Raw genomic sequence first — 14,609 nt, forward strand, 5'->3', positions numbered from 1 at the left:
ATATAATGTTAATTTACCAACCTAATGAAGTACTAATATTAGTTTTGTACCTTTATAATACACTGACAGTCACCAAACACAGTGGTGATAAGAGTCACATGATGAATCAAAGTTCATCACAAGCAGCTTTTCCACAAGCTGAGAAGGACAACATTAATATATAGAAGGTGCACACAGTGTCATTCACACACACACTAAACACCATCATGGTAACATGCATGAAATTTTAAAAATGCAATAAACATTAATTTAACAACATTAGATGTAACATAAAACCCTAATGTACATAACTGATTAGAAAAAAATGAGAAAAACTAAGAAGAAACAGTTATTTCAACAAAAATATATCAAATGTGAAGTGTTACGCAGGGAATTATGGGAATGTCAATTTACGGTTTTTCACTGTAAATTTTACAATGAATTGTTATTTTTCACTTTCAAAAACTGTGAATTTAACGGTATTTTACTGTAAAATTACATTAAATGTACCGTTAGATCTATTACAGTTATTCACCGTATATAGTATGGAAACTTTCTGTAAACCGATTAACAGTTTTTCACTGCAGCATTTTTACAGTCTTTTACTGTTAAAATCACGGTAATTTTTTACAGTGTAGTGACACTAGAGTCATAGGGGGTTTGTGTGAGGGATAGAGAAATATCCTGAGGCTGAAATCAAATAATTGCTTTTGACATGTTTAATGCATAGGCATGCCATGTATTTAAATTTAAAAACATATATAAGCAGGAAACCTTGCTTTCATAAATCCATTATGAAACATGAGAACGTAAGAAATAGAGAGGATGAGAGAGGTGTGGGCATGAAAAGGCGGAGAAGAAGTTAATAAAAAAAAGACAAGGAGGGGGTGAAGGGAAGGGAAAGAGAGAGTTCCTGTGAGAAAATTCACTAGACACTAGTTGTTTGACCATTGTTCCATGCTTGACAAGATTGTGCATTAAAGTCAATGCCTGGGTCAGTGTGCTTTAATTTAGATGGTGGATGGATTCTGTTGCGAGCTTTTGTGTCATTCTGCTTCAAGTCTTCACTGCAAAACATCACCTGGATCTGCTCAAATGCATCTAACTGAGGATTGTAATCTTCTCCTGCTGGATCGGTGGGCCAGATGAACAACCCTACACCCCTTCACTTCTACAAAACCAAGGTAGGCTTGAAAGGTCTTCATATGGTCCTTCTGAAAGTTGGAAACACATCTCTTCAAAAGAATACAAAAAGACATGTTATTGTTTTCTGGAGTACTTTTTTTTTTTTTTTTTTTTAACTTCGTTAAGATGGTATTCAGGGGAGATGAAGTGCTGGTATTTATGCATTTCTTTGATCCCAGATTTCTTGCATATTTTCAAAGATGCTTCTTTTAGATACATTTTCACATTCATGGTGACGTCAACACATACACTGATATGATACATCTGCTTGTGCTACATTGTCAACAGATATTCAGTTTACCTTTCTGCACAGCTAAAACATCTTAAAATGACAAAACATATAACAAAAATTGAAAAAAAAACAAACAAACAAACAACTTTTTGTCATTTGCATTGTGTGCATTTTTGTAGCTTAATAGCTTAAGATACGTTTCTTTTTTGTATTAATTGGCAGAAATGTGACTGGACTGTGGTTAAATAAATCTCTGCATATGAATCATGATCAGGATTGAACAAAAGTTATTGTTTTGTGTATGCTGGCTGTTAAAGTTATGACATTCCTTGCCTCAAATAAAAAAAAAATATCAAAAGAAATTTCAAAAAGATGGAGCAGATGTAGAAATGTCAAAAGCAGCAGGATCCAGTGCTGATAGAGAGAAGGAAAGGAAGATAAAGAAAGAAAGAGAAAAGATATATTGATAGTGAGGGAAGACAGCTGCCAGTGACATACCTGGCAAAAAAAGACAGTAATTCTTCATTTTGATTTTCCAACAATGAGCTCAACTTGCAAGAAAATGCTTTCATGACAGTAGTTGGAAGATAACAGTATGTATGTATATATATATATATATATATATATATATATATATATATATATATATATATATATATATATATATATATATTTATATATATATATATATTTATATATACACAGTCATGGCCAAAATTGTTGGTACCCTTGATAAATATAATGAAAGATGACTGTAAAAATGAATCTGCATTGTTTTTTTATCCTTTTGATCATTAATTCATAAAATTAGCAAAAATCTAACCTTTCATTGAAGGAAAAGAATTCAAAGTGGGGGGAAAATCACATTATAAAAATAAGTGTTTTTCTCCAAAACACATTGGCCACAATTATTGGCACCCTTTTATTCAATTCTTTTTGCAACCTCCTTTTGGCAAGATAACCGCTCTGAGTCTTCACCTATAATGCCTGATGAGTTTGGAGAACACCTGACAAGAGATCAGAGACCGTTCCTTCATGCAGAATCTCAACAGATCCTTCAGATTCCCAGCTCCATGTTGGTGCTTCTTCTCTTCAGTTCACCCCACTAATTTTCTTTAGGGTTCAGGTCAGGGGACTGGGATGGCCATGGCAGGAGCTTCATTTTGTGCTCATTTACACATTTTTGTGTTGGTTTTGATGTTTGTTTTGGATCATTGTCCTGATGGAAGATCCAACCATGGCCCATTATTGGATTTCTAGCAGAAGTGGTCAGGTTTTGATTTATTATCTGTTTGTATTTGACAGAATCCATGATACCATATATATAAGACAAGATATCCAGGACCTCCAGCAGAAAAATAGGCCCACAACTTTAAAGATCCCGCAGTATATTTAACCGTGGACATGGGGTACTTTTTATACATGTGTGCACCAAACCCATCTGGTGGGTTTGCTGCCAAAAAGACTCTCTTTTTTTTTTATTATTTCATCTGACCGTAGAAGCCGGTCCAGTTTGAAGTTTCAGTCTTTTCTGACAACTGAATATACTGGAGGTTGTTTCTGGATGAGAGCAGATGATTTTTCTTGAAACCCTCACAAACAACTTGTGGGGATGTAGGTGCTGTTTGATCATTTTTTAAGGCTTTCTGAGACTCAAGACTCAACTAATCTCTGCAATTCTCCAGCTGTGATCCTTGGAGAGTCTTTGGCCACTCAGACTTTCCTCCTTACCGCACATTAGGACGATTTAGACACACGTCCTCTTCCAGGCAGATTTGTAACATCTTTAGTTGATTGAAACTTCTTAATTATTGCCCTGATAGTGGAAATGGGGATTTTCAACGCTTTAGCTATTTTCTTACAGACATTTTCTATTTTGTGAAGATCAACAATCTTTGGTTTTACCTATTGTGATGAATGATTAAGGGAATTTGGCCTTTGTGTTTCCTCATGTTTATACTCATGTGGAACAGGAAGCCATGGCAGGATAATTTCATGCTCCTAGTCACCCTGATGTGCTAAAAAATGTAAATATGACTGGGAATATACTTCAGAGATATTTTACTCATAAACAATTCTAGGGGTGCCAATAATTGTGGCCAACGTGTTTTATTCAACATGTCATTTATTTTTAAAATCATCTTTGATATATTATTTATCAAGGGTACCAACAATTTTGTCTAATATATATATAATAATAATATAATAATATATATATATTACTGTCTGATAAATATAAATATGGATTAATATTAATATATTAAATATATATTTTATAAAATATATTAATATTAATTCATATTTATATTTATCAGACTGTGTGTGTGTATGTATTTTCTTTGCTTTCACTATAGGGGAAGAATGTGTGTGTTCTCATGCTACTGTGCATTCCCCTCTCCATGATGGACATCCCTGGTCCTTGCAAACATGCCATAACCATGGACCACCTGCTTCAACTAAAACAACTGGTGAAGAATCACATCTCAATAAAGCTTCAAGGGAGCTTTGATTTCAAATGTAGCATATCTCCTAACTTTTCAGCTCATGTCTTTTTACTCTTCAGATTAGTAACCAGTTGCGGACTGGCTGTTCAATCACATATACATTCATTGAGAGAAAACACCTGGTAAGAGTGTCTTTAAACATTATCTTGCTCTGCTTTTATATTAATGTTTAAAAACAGGATTGTGCTTTTTCCACAATACAAGATTCTATTCCAAGGTCTTCTGGTTTGAATCTGCCCTTGGAAATGCATCAACGTTGGAGGTGTGTTTTAGATTAGATGGTCACTCCAAAGTGTCATCACTAATAGATGAGATTTCCGTTGTGGCATCCATGACATGGTTGAATTCAGTATGCATTTTGATGTAGATCTTTGATGTCTCTGTTGGCACCATTGAGTATGTAACAGTCTTTTTATTCTGTAGACAGTCCAAACTTCTGAACTTTGATTTAGGTTCTTAAATCTGAAGCATTTAGTCAATAGTAACATTACGGTAAGCAGTGTCGGGGTAACGTGTTACAAGTAATGCGAGTTACGTAATCAGATTGCTATTTTCAAGAAACCTGTAAAGTAATGCATTACTTTTTTTTTCTTCTTTTTTCACATCTTTATTTATATAGCACTTTTTATAATGCAGATTGTGTCAAAGCAGCTTTACAGTGATAACTGGTATATAATTGAGGCTGCACAGCAGCTCTTAAACAATAATGTCAATGCAGGCAGATCAAAGCACTGTTGAATATCAAGTATCAAGTCAAATGTCCCCAACTAAGCAAGCCAAAGGCGACAGCTGCAAGGAACCCAATTACTTTTAAATTTACAACAAAATATCTGAGTTACTTTTTCAAATTTGTTTTTTCAAGTTAATTTGTTTTCCCATTTATTGACTGAAAGCTCTCCTGTCCTAAGTTGAGAGAAATCAGGAGTAAGTACAGAGGTGTTATGTGAGGTGTGCGCTGTGTAAACATGATAAAATAATAATTTATTTAGCTTTGTCACAATTCAGAGGCTGCATCCTTCCATTTGTCAAATTAATGGAAACTTCTTGTAGAGTCTTACCCATTTTGCAGAATATGATTCACAAAGTACAATACGTTGATATCAGCAAAGCCAGCTGCCTGTTCTCTTTTGAAAGCAAAGTGAAGTGCACGTGCTAATGTGCCAGATTTTGTTCTCTGATTTTCTCTAAACCTTTTTGTCTTTTAGAGCATGGTGTGTTATGTGAAGGCTACTCTGCCAAGGGTGCTTGAACTGTTCAACGTCCACTTCAAATACATGCGGGGCTCAGGAAGTGCTCAAGCAGTGGTCTCCATACAGAACCTCATTCTCAACATCTACTCCCAGCACTGCATACCTTCACTGAATGAGGAACTGGAGGTGTGTGCACTCACAATCACATATCTTGATCTCAGGGACAAAACATCTTAACAAGGTTCTCTAGGCTACCTTAGAATTAGTTCATGAGTTGTTATTTCATAACAACAACAACAACAATAAAATATTATTTGTTAACACCTTACAATGACGTTTAGTTTCACTCTTAAAAATAAAGGTTCTTTATTGGCATTGATGGTTTTATGAAGAACCTTTAATGGAATCCTTCCACTGCACAAAGGTTTATTGAAGTGGTAAAATATTCTTAGGTTTATTAAAATTTACTTTACAGTACATAAAGTTCATCGCTGTGAAAACCCCTTTTGGAAACTTTATTTTTAAAGTGTAATTAAGTAAGCAATAAGGTACTCGAGGCTGTGCTGTCTCAAGGGGTTGAAGGCATTCCGCTTCACATTGTGCATAACAACGCACTTCAGCCGTGACTTATTCACGATACAGCACTAACCTCAAGTACCTTATTGCTTTTATAAAATGGTTACCACACAATACAAATATTAAAGCCAAAAACATGTATCAATGCAACTTTCATGAAGTAAACTTTCACTAAAGCCTTCCTTCCACCGGAAAAAATAGTCCCTGACCATCAACAGCAACAGAAGTCACATTATTACGCCATTAGATGGCGGCAAAGTCTATCTTTATGAGTGTGTCAGTCAGTAGTGAAGACTTTTATATTGAAAAGACTGAATTGTTTTGAAAACGGAACAAGATGCAACTGACAAATGCTTTGACTTATGCTGTCAGAACAGCTTAACTATAATACATTGGATATTTAATGAGTTTGTTTGCCCATAGGGCATTAGGGTATTAGGTTAGCTAATTTGGCTTTCTGTCCACTGCTGTACACTGAGGAGGGGCTCGATGAAACAGCTTCAACTCAAGCCGTTTTGAATGAATTGGTTGAATGATTGATTCAATGACTCTCTTATTAAGATCTTTATAAGACACTTTATAAGTATCATTTCATATTTCTATATTAAAAATGGTGTGTCAAAACAATCTCATGACATTATTTATGCAATTGTAATTGCAGTGTAGATACATTCATGCCACCTCTGAGTTAATCACTGTGTATTTTCATTTGCTTAATAAGTGCAGTAAAAGAAGGCTATTGTTCACTGCAATAAGTATTGTTACTGAATGTAATCTTGATGTAAGGTGTTATCTACTTTAATAGCATTTAAAAAGTATAGTTACTGAGCAACGTTTTAACACATGGAACTTTGAATATTAAAAATCTATTGGTAGGCTGTAGAAATGAACATTTACCAACCATGTTTAATGGTGAAAATGTATTGTTCACTGGTGGTTCATATTGGAAATAAATGTTGGGATGTTATTTCCATCAAGAGGTGCATACATTTTTGGTCAAGATCTTGTATTGACAATGCAAGAGGTGAGCACTCTGTAAAGTCTCCTTCAGCACATCCCAAAGACTTTCAATAAAATAAAGGTCTGGACCTTAATTAGGTGCCAATTCATGTGTGAAAATGATTCTTCATGCTCTTGGAACCATTCTTTCTCAATTTTAACCCTGGTGAATCTTGACATTGTCATCCTGGAATATGGCCATGATGTGTCTTCCTACATGGTTGTCTAAGAAATGAAAAGCTATACACACTCCATCTTTAAGGGTTAAAAGAACCGTTGCCAAACATATAACATTCTAGAAACATAATAATCACTCTAATAATGATCCATTCATAGATTCTTAAGTATTTTAAGTTTTTCCGGGCAGTGTATTTGATCACCTTATTGTAAAGTGTTGCCTTTAAAGGATTAGGTTGCTAGAGAGAGAACAATGACACTTTAATGTTTTCTTATGTCAACTGTTGGGTTTCACAGGCGAGCATTTCAAATCCTTTGAGTTAAACACATAAAGGTATTCAGATATCATTAATGTCCTTAATGCAAATAATTTAATTTAACAGCATGATTCAAGAAATGATTCTGATTCGAAGAAGCATATAAGAGACCAAGTCCTGACTGGACGAGAGGAGCTAGGGATGGAGGAGGGTAATTAGCTCCTGAGCAACATGATAAAGCTGCTGATAATACTGAACCTATATATAGGGATGCTGAGATAAGTGTCGTATTTCTATAGGTAGACGTCGATCAGCTGTGAGTCGATGCGAGCTTGACTAACGTGACCTTCCAGAACTAACGCTATTCTTTATCAGTCTGGAGTTGGTTGTGTTTTCTATATAATATTGCTCTATTACAAAATGAAAGGCTAAATCTGATTCACTCTTTGATGAAATATTCAGAAACATCACTCAAGCACATTTTGGTCCATAGCTTTCTGCACGCCTCATACATTCTTGTCGTGAGAGCAACAGATCTCCAGTAAAACCCTTAAAAGTCATAAAAGTAAAGCTATATGTCTGAGGATATATTAGTTTCTTTTTAAGCTCATAAAGATAGTTATGCATTGTTGATTGGTTTACTTACAACCCTGTCAAATATGTACACATTTCCATTCATTTAAAAAATTATTTCTTCAAAGTCAGCTTGAGAATTTTTCCATCTGGCAGCTGGTGTCGTATATCATGTGCGTGAGAAATGTGGTTCAAGTATAAGAAATATAAAGAAGTCATGCTGTTACTTTGTCATACTTCTTATGTGAAAAGGGCATTTTACAGCCTCTGTACATTTGTTCAACATGCTGTATTTCCTTTATTCCCAGTAAAGAGCTTTTGGTGATTTATTGACAACACCATTACTGAAACTCCATGCATAATTGTAACAAAGGGTCAGAAGTCATGGGATCCATGTGCAGCTTTATTGTAGACAATCGTAGTATAACAGGCAAGGGTAAATCACCGGCAACAACAGTATCACAGACAAGGCATAAACGTAACGAAGGGACAGGCACAGGGTCGGGGCTGGCAGCAGACAGAACTAGTGGTATCCAGATAAACAGGCAAGGAGTCAGATGGGCAGGCAGCACGATGTCATAATAGAATAAACAATCCAAGGTCGTACACAGTAAAACAAAGGGTCAGAAATGTCAGCTGTGGTAAAACAAGACTTCGCTGTGTGTGTGTGTGTATGTTTGTTTTATAGCGCGTTTTATAGAAGGGGATCAGGTGTGCACGTGATGAATTTAGTACTCCAGTGACGGAGCCCTCAGGACAGGTGGTGATCGGAGGGAGCCACAGAGGCTGCATTCGTGACCATAATAGTGTGGCATGAGGCAAAAACTCTTTTTTTCTGCAACCTCTTCATCAAAATATAATCTCTCGTGACATGAAGCAAAGCATGTGGTTTATGGGATCCACTCAAACTACACTTAAGGAAACATTTTTCTCTAGCTTTGCTGAAGATAATACTGAAAAGACAATTTGTTTTTCTTGACTTAAAGGGGTGGTTCAGTGTTTTTTTTTTTCTAGGCTTGATTATGTTTTTGGGGCGCAGTTCTTAACATATCTTAACATATCTTAACCCTTAAATGCATACCTCGGGTCTTTAGTGACCCGGGACGTCATTCACTACCCTCCTCCTTGTTCATTTTTTAAAGTTTTAAAGTTAGACATCAACCTTCATGGTATTCCTCAATCAATTCATTATAAAGATCATAAAATTATAAAAGAATGCCTATTTTTATATTCACTTTTTGTAAAAATTGTTTAGGGTCGCTAACGAGTGTATGAGTGTACGTATATGTGGCGACCAGGGCGGGCGAGAGCCGTGAGCGAACGGCGCGAGGCCGGTGGCGCGAGTGTTAATGAGCTTCACCGGCCTCGCGCCGTTCCCTCACGGCTCTCGCCCGCCCTGGTCGCCACAGTATATTTTTTCTTCACGACAATAATTGAATCTTAGATGATGGAATAAGTGCAATTTACCTTTATTCCACAAGGTGGCAATGTCTGATACACAATGCTGAATTGACAACTCATTCAGACAGAAAACTAAATAATAAGAAAAACATGAAATGGCTCAGCGCTTTACTGCAAAGTACTAAACGCAATAAAATATGACTGTAACTCTTACTGGATGGATCTGGTGAAGCTGTTAGTGATCGAAATATTGATTTTGAAGATGTTGAAAATTTATATAGTTTTGAGAATATGTTTGAGATCGCGAATGGACTCATATTTGTGACTTCGAACATAAAACTAGCCTATTATTTGCTGAATTTACTGGGAAATGAGCTCTGAAGAGGACAGTGATGATGTCATAAAACATCTGCTCAAACGGAGCCCTTTCAAGCTCCAAAAGATAACAAAATATGATTTATTTTATTCTTCTGTAATTGTTAATCTAATATCAGAGGAGTTTTATATTATTGCGACAGATTGAAATCCTTCCATGTAAGATATAGATCCGGGTCCATAAAGATCCGAATATGTAAGAATGATTGGCGAAACAGTCATGCATTTACTGGTTAATGCTTAGGATTCTTATTTATTTTTAAACTGTATTTTTCAAATATTTTACCTTTATTTTACACCTCTGTTTCCATTGTCATTTGAACGGCTCGTTTGACTTCCTGGTTCTATTATACCACTCCCTACAAAATACACAATGTGTTCAGATTGGTTAGTTGGCCCAGTGTGTTGTGTTTCGCTGAAGTGTCAATCGGACATTTATGGACATTTATGAATGGTATTTAATTTTATTATTTGTGTCAAAGTGTTAAGATATGCTGTCACTGCTGTTTATTAGCTTTCAATATACAGTTTTATCCTGATTAAAGCTTTACTGTAGCCAAATTCATAGTAGCATTTTTGTAAAGGAAGCGTTTAATTATAGCATGAACAACTGTTTGTCTATGAACATAGAAGTTTGTTAGTGTTTGTTGGCGTTTGTTGGAGAAGCATGCAATAGAATTTAGCTAACTGGCTAGCGAAGCCAAAACACTTTGGTCTTTGTTTAAGTCCTTGATGCAACCAAAAATAGCAGCATAACTATACATTTAAAAGACATGTACAAACAATAAAATGTACTTACAGTTTGGGGCCGATAAACTGCAGCTACTGCTTTTAAAGTGGGAACTGCTTCTTTCAGTAATAGCTTTTGTGCAAATCCAGCATTGAACTCGTGTAGATTCTGGAAGCTGTCTTCAGCGCCACATCCAGTGTAGACAATATCGCTGATTATTATAATGGTTTCTATCATCTTATATCGCATCACTTGCGTCCGGTGTACACAACTCTTCCGTTTCCATTATGCCGTGCCGCATGGCCTCGCCCACTTTGTTGCGTGTTCCCGGGGGGGGTGTTTTGCAGGGTTTATGATGTCACCAACCCGGGAAGAAGCTCGTTGTAGTCCAAACCGGTTGTTTTTGTAGGCATTAAACTATCATAACTTTAAAAGACAATATCTCTGATTGCATTGAACTTTCAGTCCTGTAACTTTGCAGATACTGTTTATGCTCAAGCAGCAACATTACACACTAACCAAAGTTAAAAATGTGAAATCGCAATGAACCACACCTTTAAGCTTTAAGCAGGAATGCCTTTCCAATATTAAATCATAGGGATTCCCCCTTTAGATGAAAAGGAGGAAGTATACTGATGCCAATCTATAAACCTGCTATGTACTTGACAATTTGAACTTCAAATGTTTTTATTTTTCATGTATAAATTCAGCTTTGGTTTTATAAGAGACTTATAATTTTACACACTTATAATTTTATATATATATAAATGAGAGAGAGAGAGAGAGAGAGAGAGAGAGAGAGAGAGAGAGAGAGAGAGAGAGAGAGAGAGAGAGAATATATATATATAAAAAATCTCATCAACCATCAACTTTTGAATGATGTATAATGCACATTATGATAATTCTACATATATTTTTAAATAATTTTAAATATTTATTACATTTTATATTTTTAAAATTGATTTTTTGCTGGTTTATCTTAAACATTTAATTATTTAAAAAATGGTCATCATTTACACATGACCTTTTTTCTTTTGTGGAAGACAATGCAAGTCTTTCAAGTCTTTCAACATTCAAGCTTCAAAAAGAAAACACAATCACTATAACGTGTCATGAAAGTAGTCCAAAAGACTCACATGCACAATATCCAAGTCATCAGAAGCTTGAAACAAACCAAAAGTAATCCATTAATCTTCCCTTCCAGTGGTTGACAGGATCATTGAATCATTTTAATGTGAGAACCAGATAATTTGTGAACAAATCATTCAGACACTTTGAAAACTGTACTAACAGATTCATTAAATAGATCTGAATCAAAAGAATAATTAATTCTCCAAACATACACCACTACTTTCCCAAGACTCAATCGCATTTATAACTGATATCAAGACATTTAGTGAACAATGACTTTTAATTAAATTTCTGCTCCTCAAACAAGTCATATCTCTTGTAAAAAGGAAGTACACTTTAGCATAAAAATAATACTACTTAGGGATATATTTTAAAAGAATATACTTAAATATAATATGTTTAGACACTATTTCAGCATGTGAATTGCAATTCGATGAAAATATATTATAGTTTCAATATTAGATAGCTGAAATCAATCAAATCAGTTAGCTGGACTTAAAAGTGCTTTTTTAAACCACTTAAGTCTTAAGAACATCTTTATTTGTAATTTCATAATTACTCCTATTGTTTATATAAAATTTACTGCTGAATATGCTGAAGCATTTTATTTTAAACTGAAATAAGCTTTGATGTAATTTCTATTGAAACTTGTATGTCAAGTAATTCAATATTTGTAAGCACACGTTTGTTAAGATACAGTTTATTTAAATAGTAACTTTACACGTAATATGTTTAAAATTATAATCAAGTTGGCTACTTCACATGTGTTCAAGTAGGTATTCAACACATCAAAATAAATGTACTTCAAAGCAGGACAAAAAATATTTAAACATAATGATTAAAAATGTACTTATGGGGCCAGATTTACTAACTGCTTACGCCAGCGCAAACCCTCTTATTTGGTGTTAAAAAAACGACTGTCTTGATTTACTAAAGACATGCAGTGCAAAATTAGCGCTGAAAAGGCATGGACTGAGTTGTTTTTGCAGCTGACCTTATTGCTTATGCATTTGTAGAAGTTTCCATGCAAAATGTATGGGAGGAGAGTATTTAAATGAATCACACAATGCGATTTACTAATGTTTGCGCTGGTCATTATTTAACATCCAAAAAAAGCATGCCTTAACCCATTTTGCGACATGGCTGCAATTGTTGCTTGCGTTGGCCATTATGTAAATGATTTGACTACGTCTGTGTTCTTTATTTTGTGCGTCAGCAGTAGCTAATTTGACTAATGTGTAGCTAATGTGGCTAATTTCAAGCTAATTTGCCCTGTTTAGTAAATCTGGCCCTAAAACTTTTATTTTGACATGAAATGTACTTAAGTGTGTTAACAAACAGTCATGCAAGTGTATACTCCTCTTTAAGTTTACTTAAACAGTGGGCTGTTTCATTAATATTATATTATCTACAAGTATAGTTTTTCTTTAAAGTATATATTAAATTTCACGTACACTACAAGTGCACATTCAATACAAGTAAACACACTTCTTTTTCACAAAGGATGGACCACATTTATGATACTTTGAGGGTACTTTTGTTTTCTTTTTGAAGCTTGAGAGCTTTGTGCCCTGCTGAAAAAAAGAGAAAGTCATGGTTTTTGAACAACATGAGGTTGAGTAGATGATGACAGAATTGACATTTTTATGTGAACTATCCCTTTAAGATCCACAATGTTAAACTACATCTCATTATTTATATTTGGTGTTCGCTTTCACTCTGACCCTCTGCAGGAAGACCCCATAGCATTCGAGAAACAGTTCAATGAGACTCCTGTCCAAGCACTTCAAAGAGTCGAGGAGGTTCTGTCCCTCTACTTGCACCTCATCTCATCCACTAACACCTCTGTTAACTGGACCTGCGAGCAAGAGTATAGCAGCAATGTAACTCCTACTGTGACACCGCTATCCACTAGCACAGGTGAATGCACACACACATTCTTTCGGCCACATGGAAAAAGAAACAGGTACACTAGTAAACTTTTGAGATGATTGAGATGATATTCAAACACACACACACACACACACACACACACACACACACACACACACACACATACTGGTTTCCATGTTGGATGGGGACCAACTTTATGATCATCACTTGTGGGGACCACCCTTTCTAAAGATACTAGAGGCATGAAAAAAATCAGGGATACTTACCATAGCTTTGTTAACTTATACACGCCTTCAGATGTCTGAATTGATGATGTAATGGTTTTACCATGTGTTATGGGGACTTACGAAAAATCGAATTAACATGTCTTATAGGGACCTAATTTGCATTTTATTTGCATAATTCACACAACTTCCCATTTGATTTGTGGGGACCTCATTTGCATAATTCACACAACTACCCATTTGATTTGTGGGGACCTCATTTGCATAATTCACACAACTTCCCATTTGATTTGTGGGGACCTAGCAAGAATAATAATTAGTATATTATAATAATTACAATTAATAGGCATTTATTTGAAGTAAATCTTTATATGGCATTTGTCCATTTGCCTTTAAAAATGGGTTTAATCTACAACCAAGTAGAATTAAAATATACAGTAGTAGTACAAAAGTTTAAATGTTGAAAATTTCTTAATGTGGAGATGTTGTGAAGCCTGCAAATGGTGCTAGAGATGCAAAGCTTCACTCTTGAATGCATGTTTGAGCTGTTTTAACTGTCTGAAAGCATATCTTAACATATGCCAGTGTCATTGTTTTGTCTCAGGATGCATAACAGTACTGTTTTTTTTGTTTTTGTTTTTCCCTAAGGCATATTTATAAAAGCAACTTAAATGTCTTTATTGAACTAAGGTCTAACCTGGCTTGATCTAAACCCTGTCTATGAAACCAGGCCTGAGGGTTTTGATTGTAATCATCTCAGTATGCAGAATTTTTGGTTGGATCGATTGATTTTATGTTTGATTGGGATATCAGTATGATTGATGTTGCAGAGAAAAGGTTCCCCTTTCACATACAAAGGGCTGTATGAGTAGTGATACGAGTAGATTATTATTATCTGGATATTTTTAACCCAGAAGTCAAACATTTAAACCTTTCCACTTCAAACTATTATTTCTACAATTGTAATTTTCTTTACATAGTATTCAACCACAGCGTCATCTACTACTCATTCACCTGATACTTACCACTATGATAAATCTACTACTAATTGAACTTGAAGACATTAATTCACATTACAATTGCTGAATTCAACTTTTATTGAGTCCAGACTCCCCCCCCCCCAAAAGAACTCAAATGAAGTTAAACCTCAAAATGTCCTGTTATTAAAAGTATAAAAAAAATA

General features: G+C 35.0%; 1 protein-coding gene across 1 annotated transcript in view; it reads left to right on the forward strand.

Moving 5' to 3' along the window:
* The first annotated feature begins 986 nt into the window (after positions 1-986).
* The window catches only part of csf1b (colony stimulating factor 1b (macrophage)), a 39,401-nt gene continuing 25,778 nt past the window's right edge, over positions 987-14,609 (forward strand). The window contains exons 1-5 of the mRNA XM_067393969.1: positions 987-1,163; positions 3,751-3,864; positions 3,960-4,022; positions 5,106-5,276; positions 13,043-13,229. Of these exons, the coding sequence (XP_067250070.1) occupies positions 1,125-1,163; positions 3,751-3,864; positions 3,960-4,022; positions 5,106-5,276; positions 13,043-13,229 (574 nt within the window). The 5' untranslated portion in view covers positions 987-1,124. The remainder of the gene's footprint in view (positions 1,164-3,750; positions 3,865-3,959; positions 4,023-5,105; positions 5,277-13,042; positions 13,230-14,609) is intronic.

Source organism: Chanodichthys erythropterus, chromosome 9, assembly GCF_024489055.1.
Source record: "Chanodichthys erythropterus isolate Z2021 chromosome 9, ASM2448905v1, whole genome shotgun sequence".
Taxonomy (NCBI): Eukaryota; Metazoa; Chordata; class Actinopteri; order Cypriniformes; family Xenocyprididae; genus Chanodichthys; species Chanodichthys erythropterus.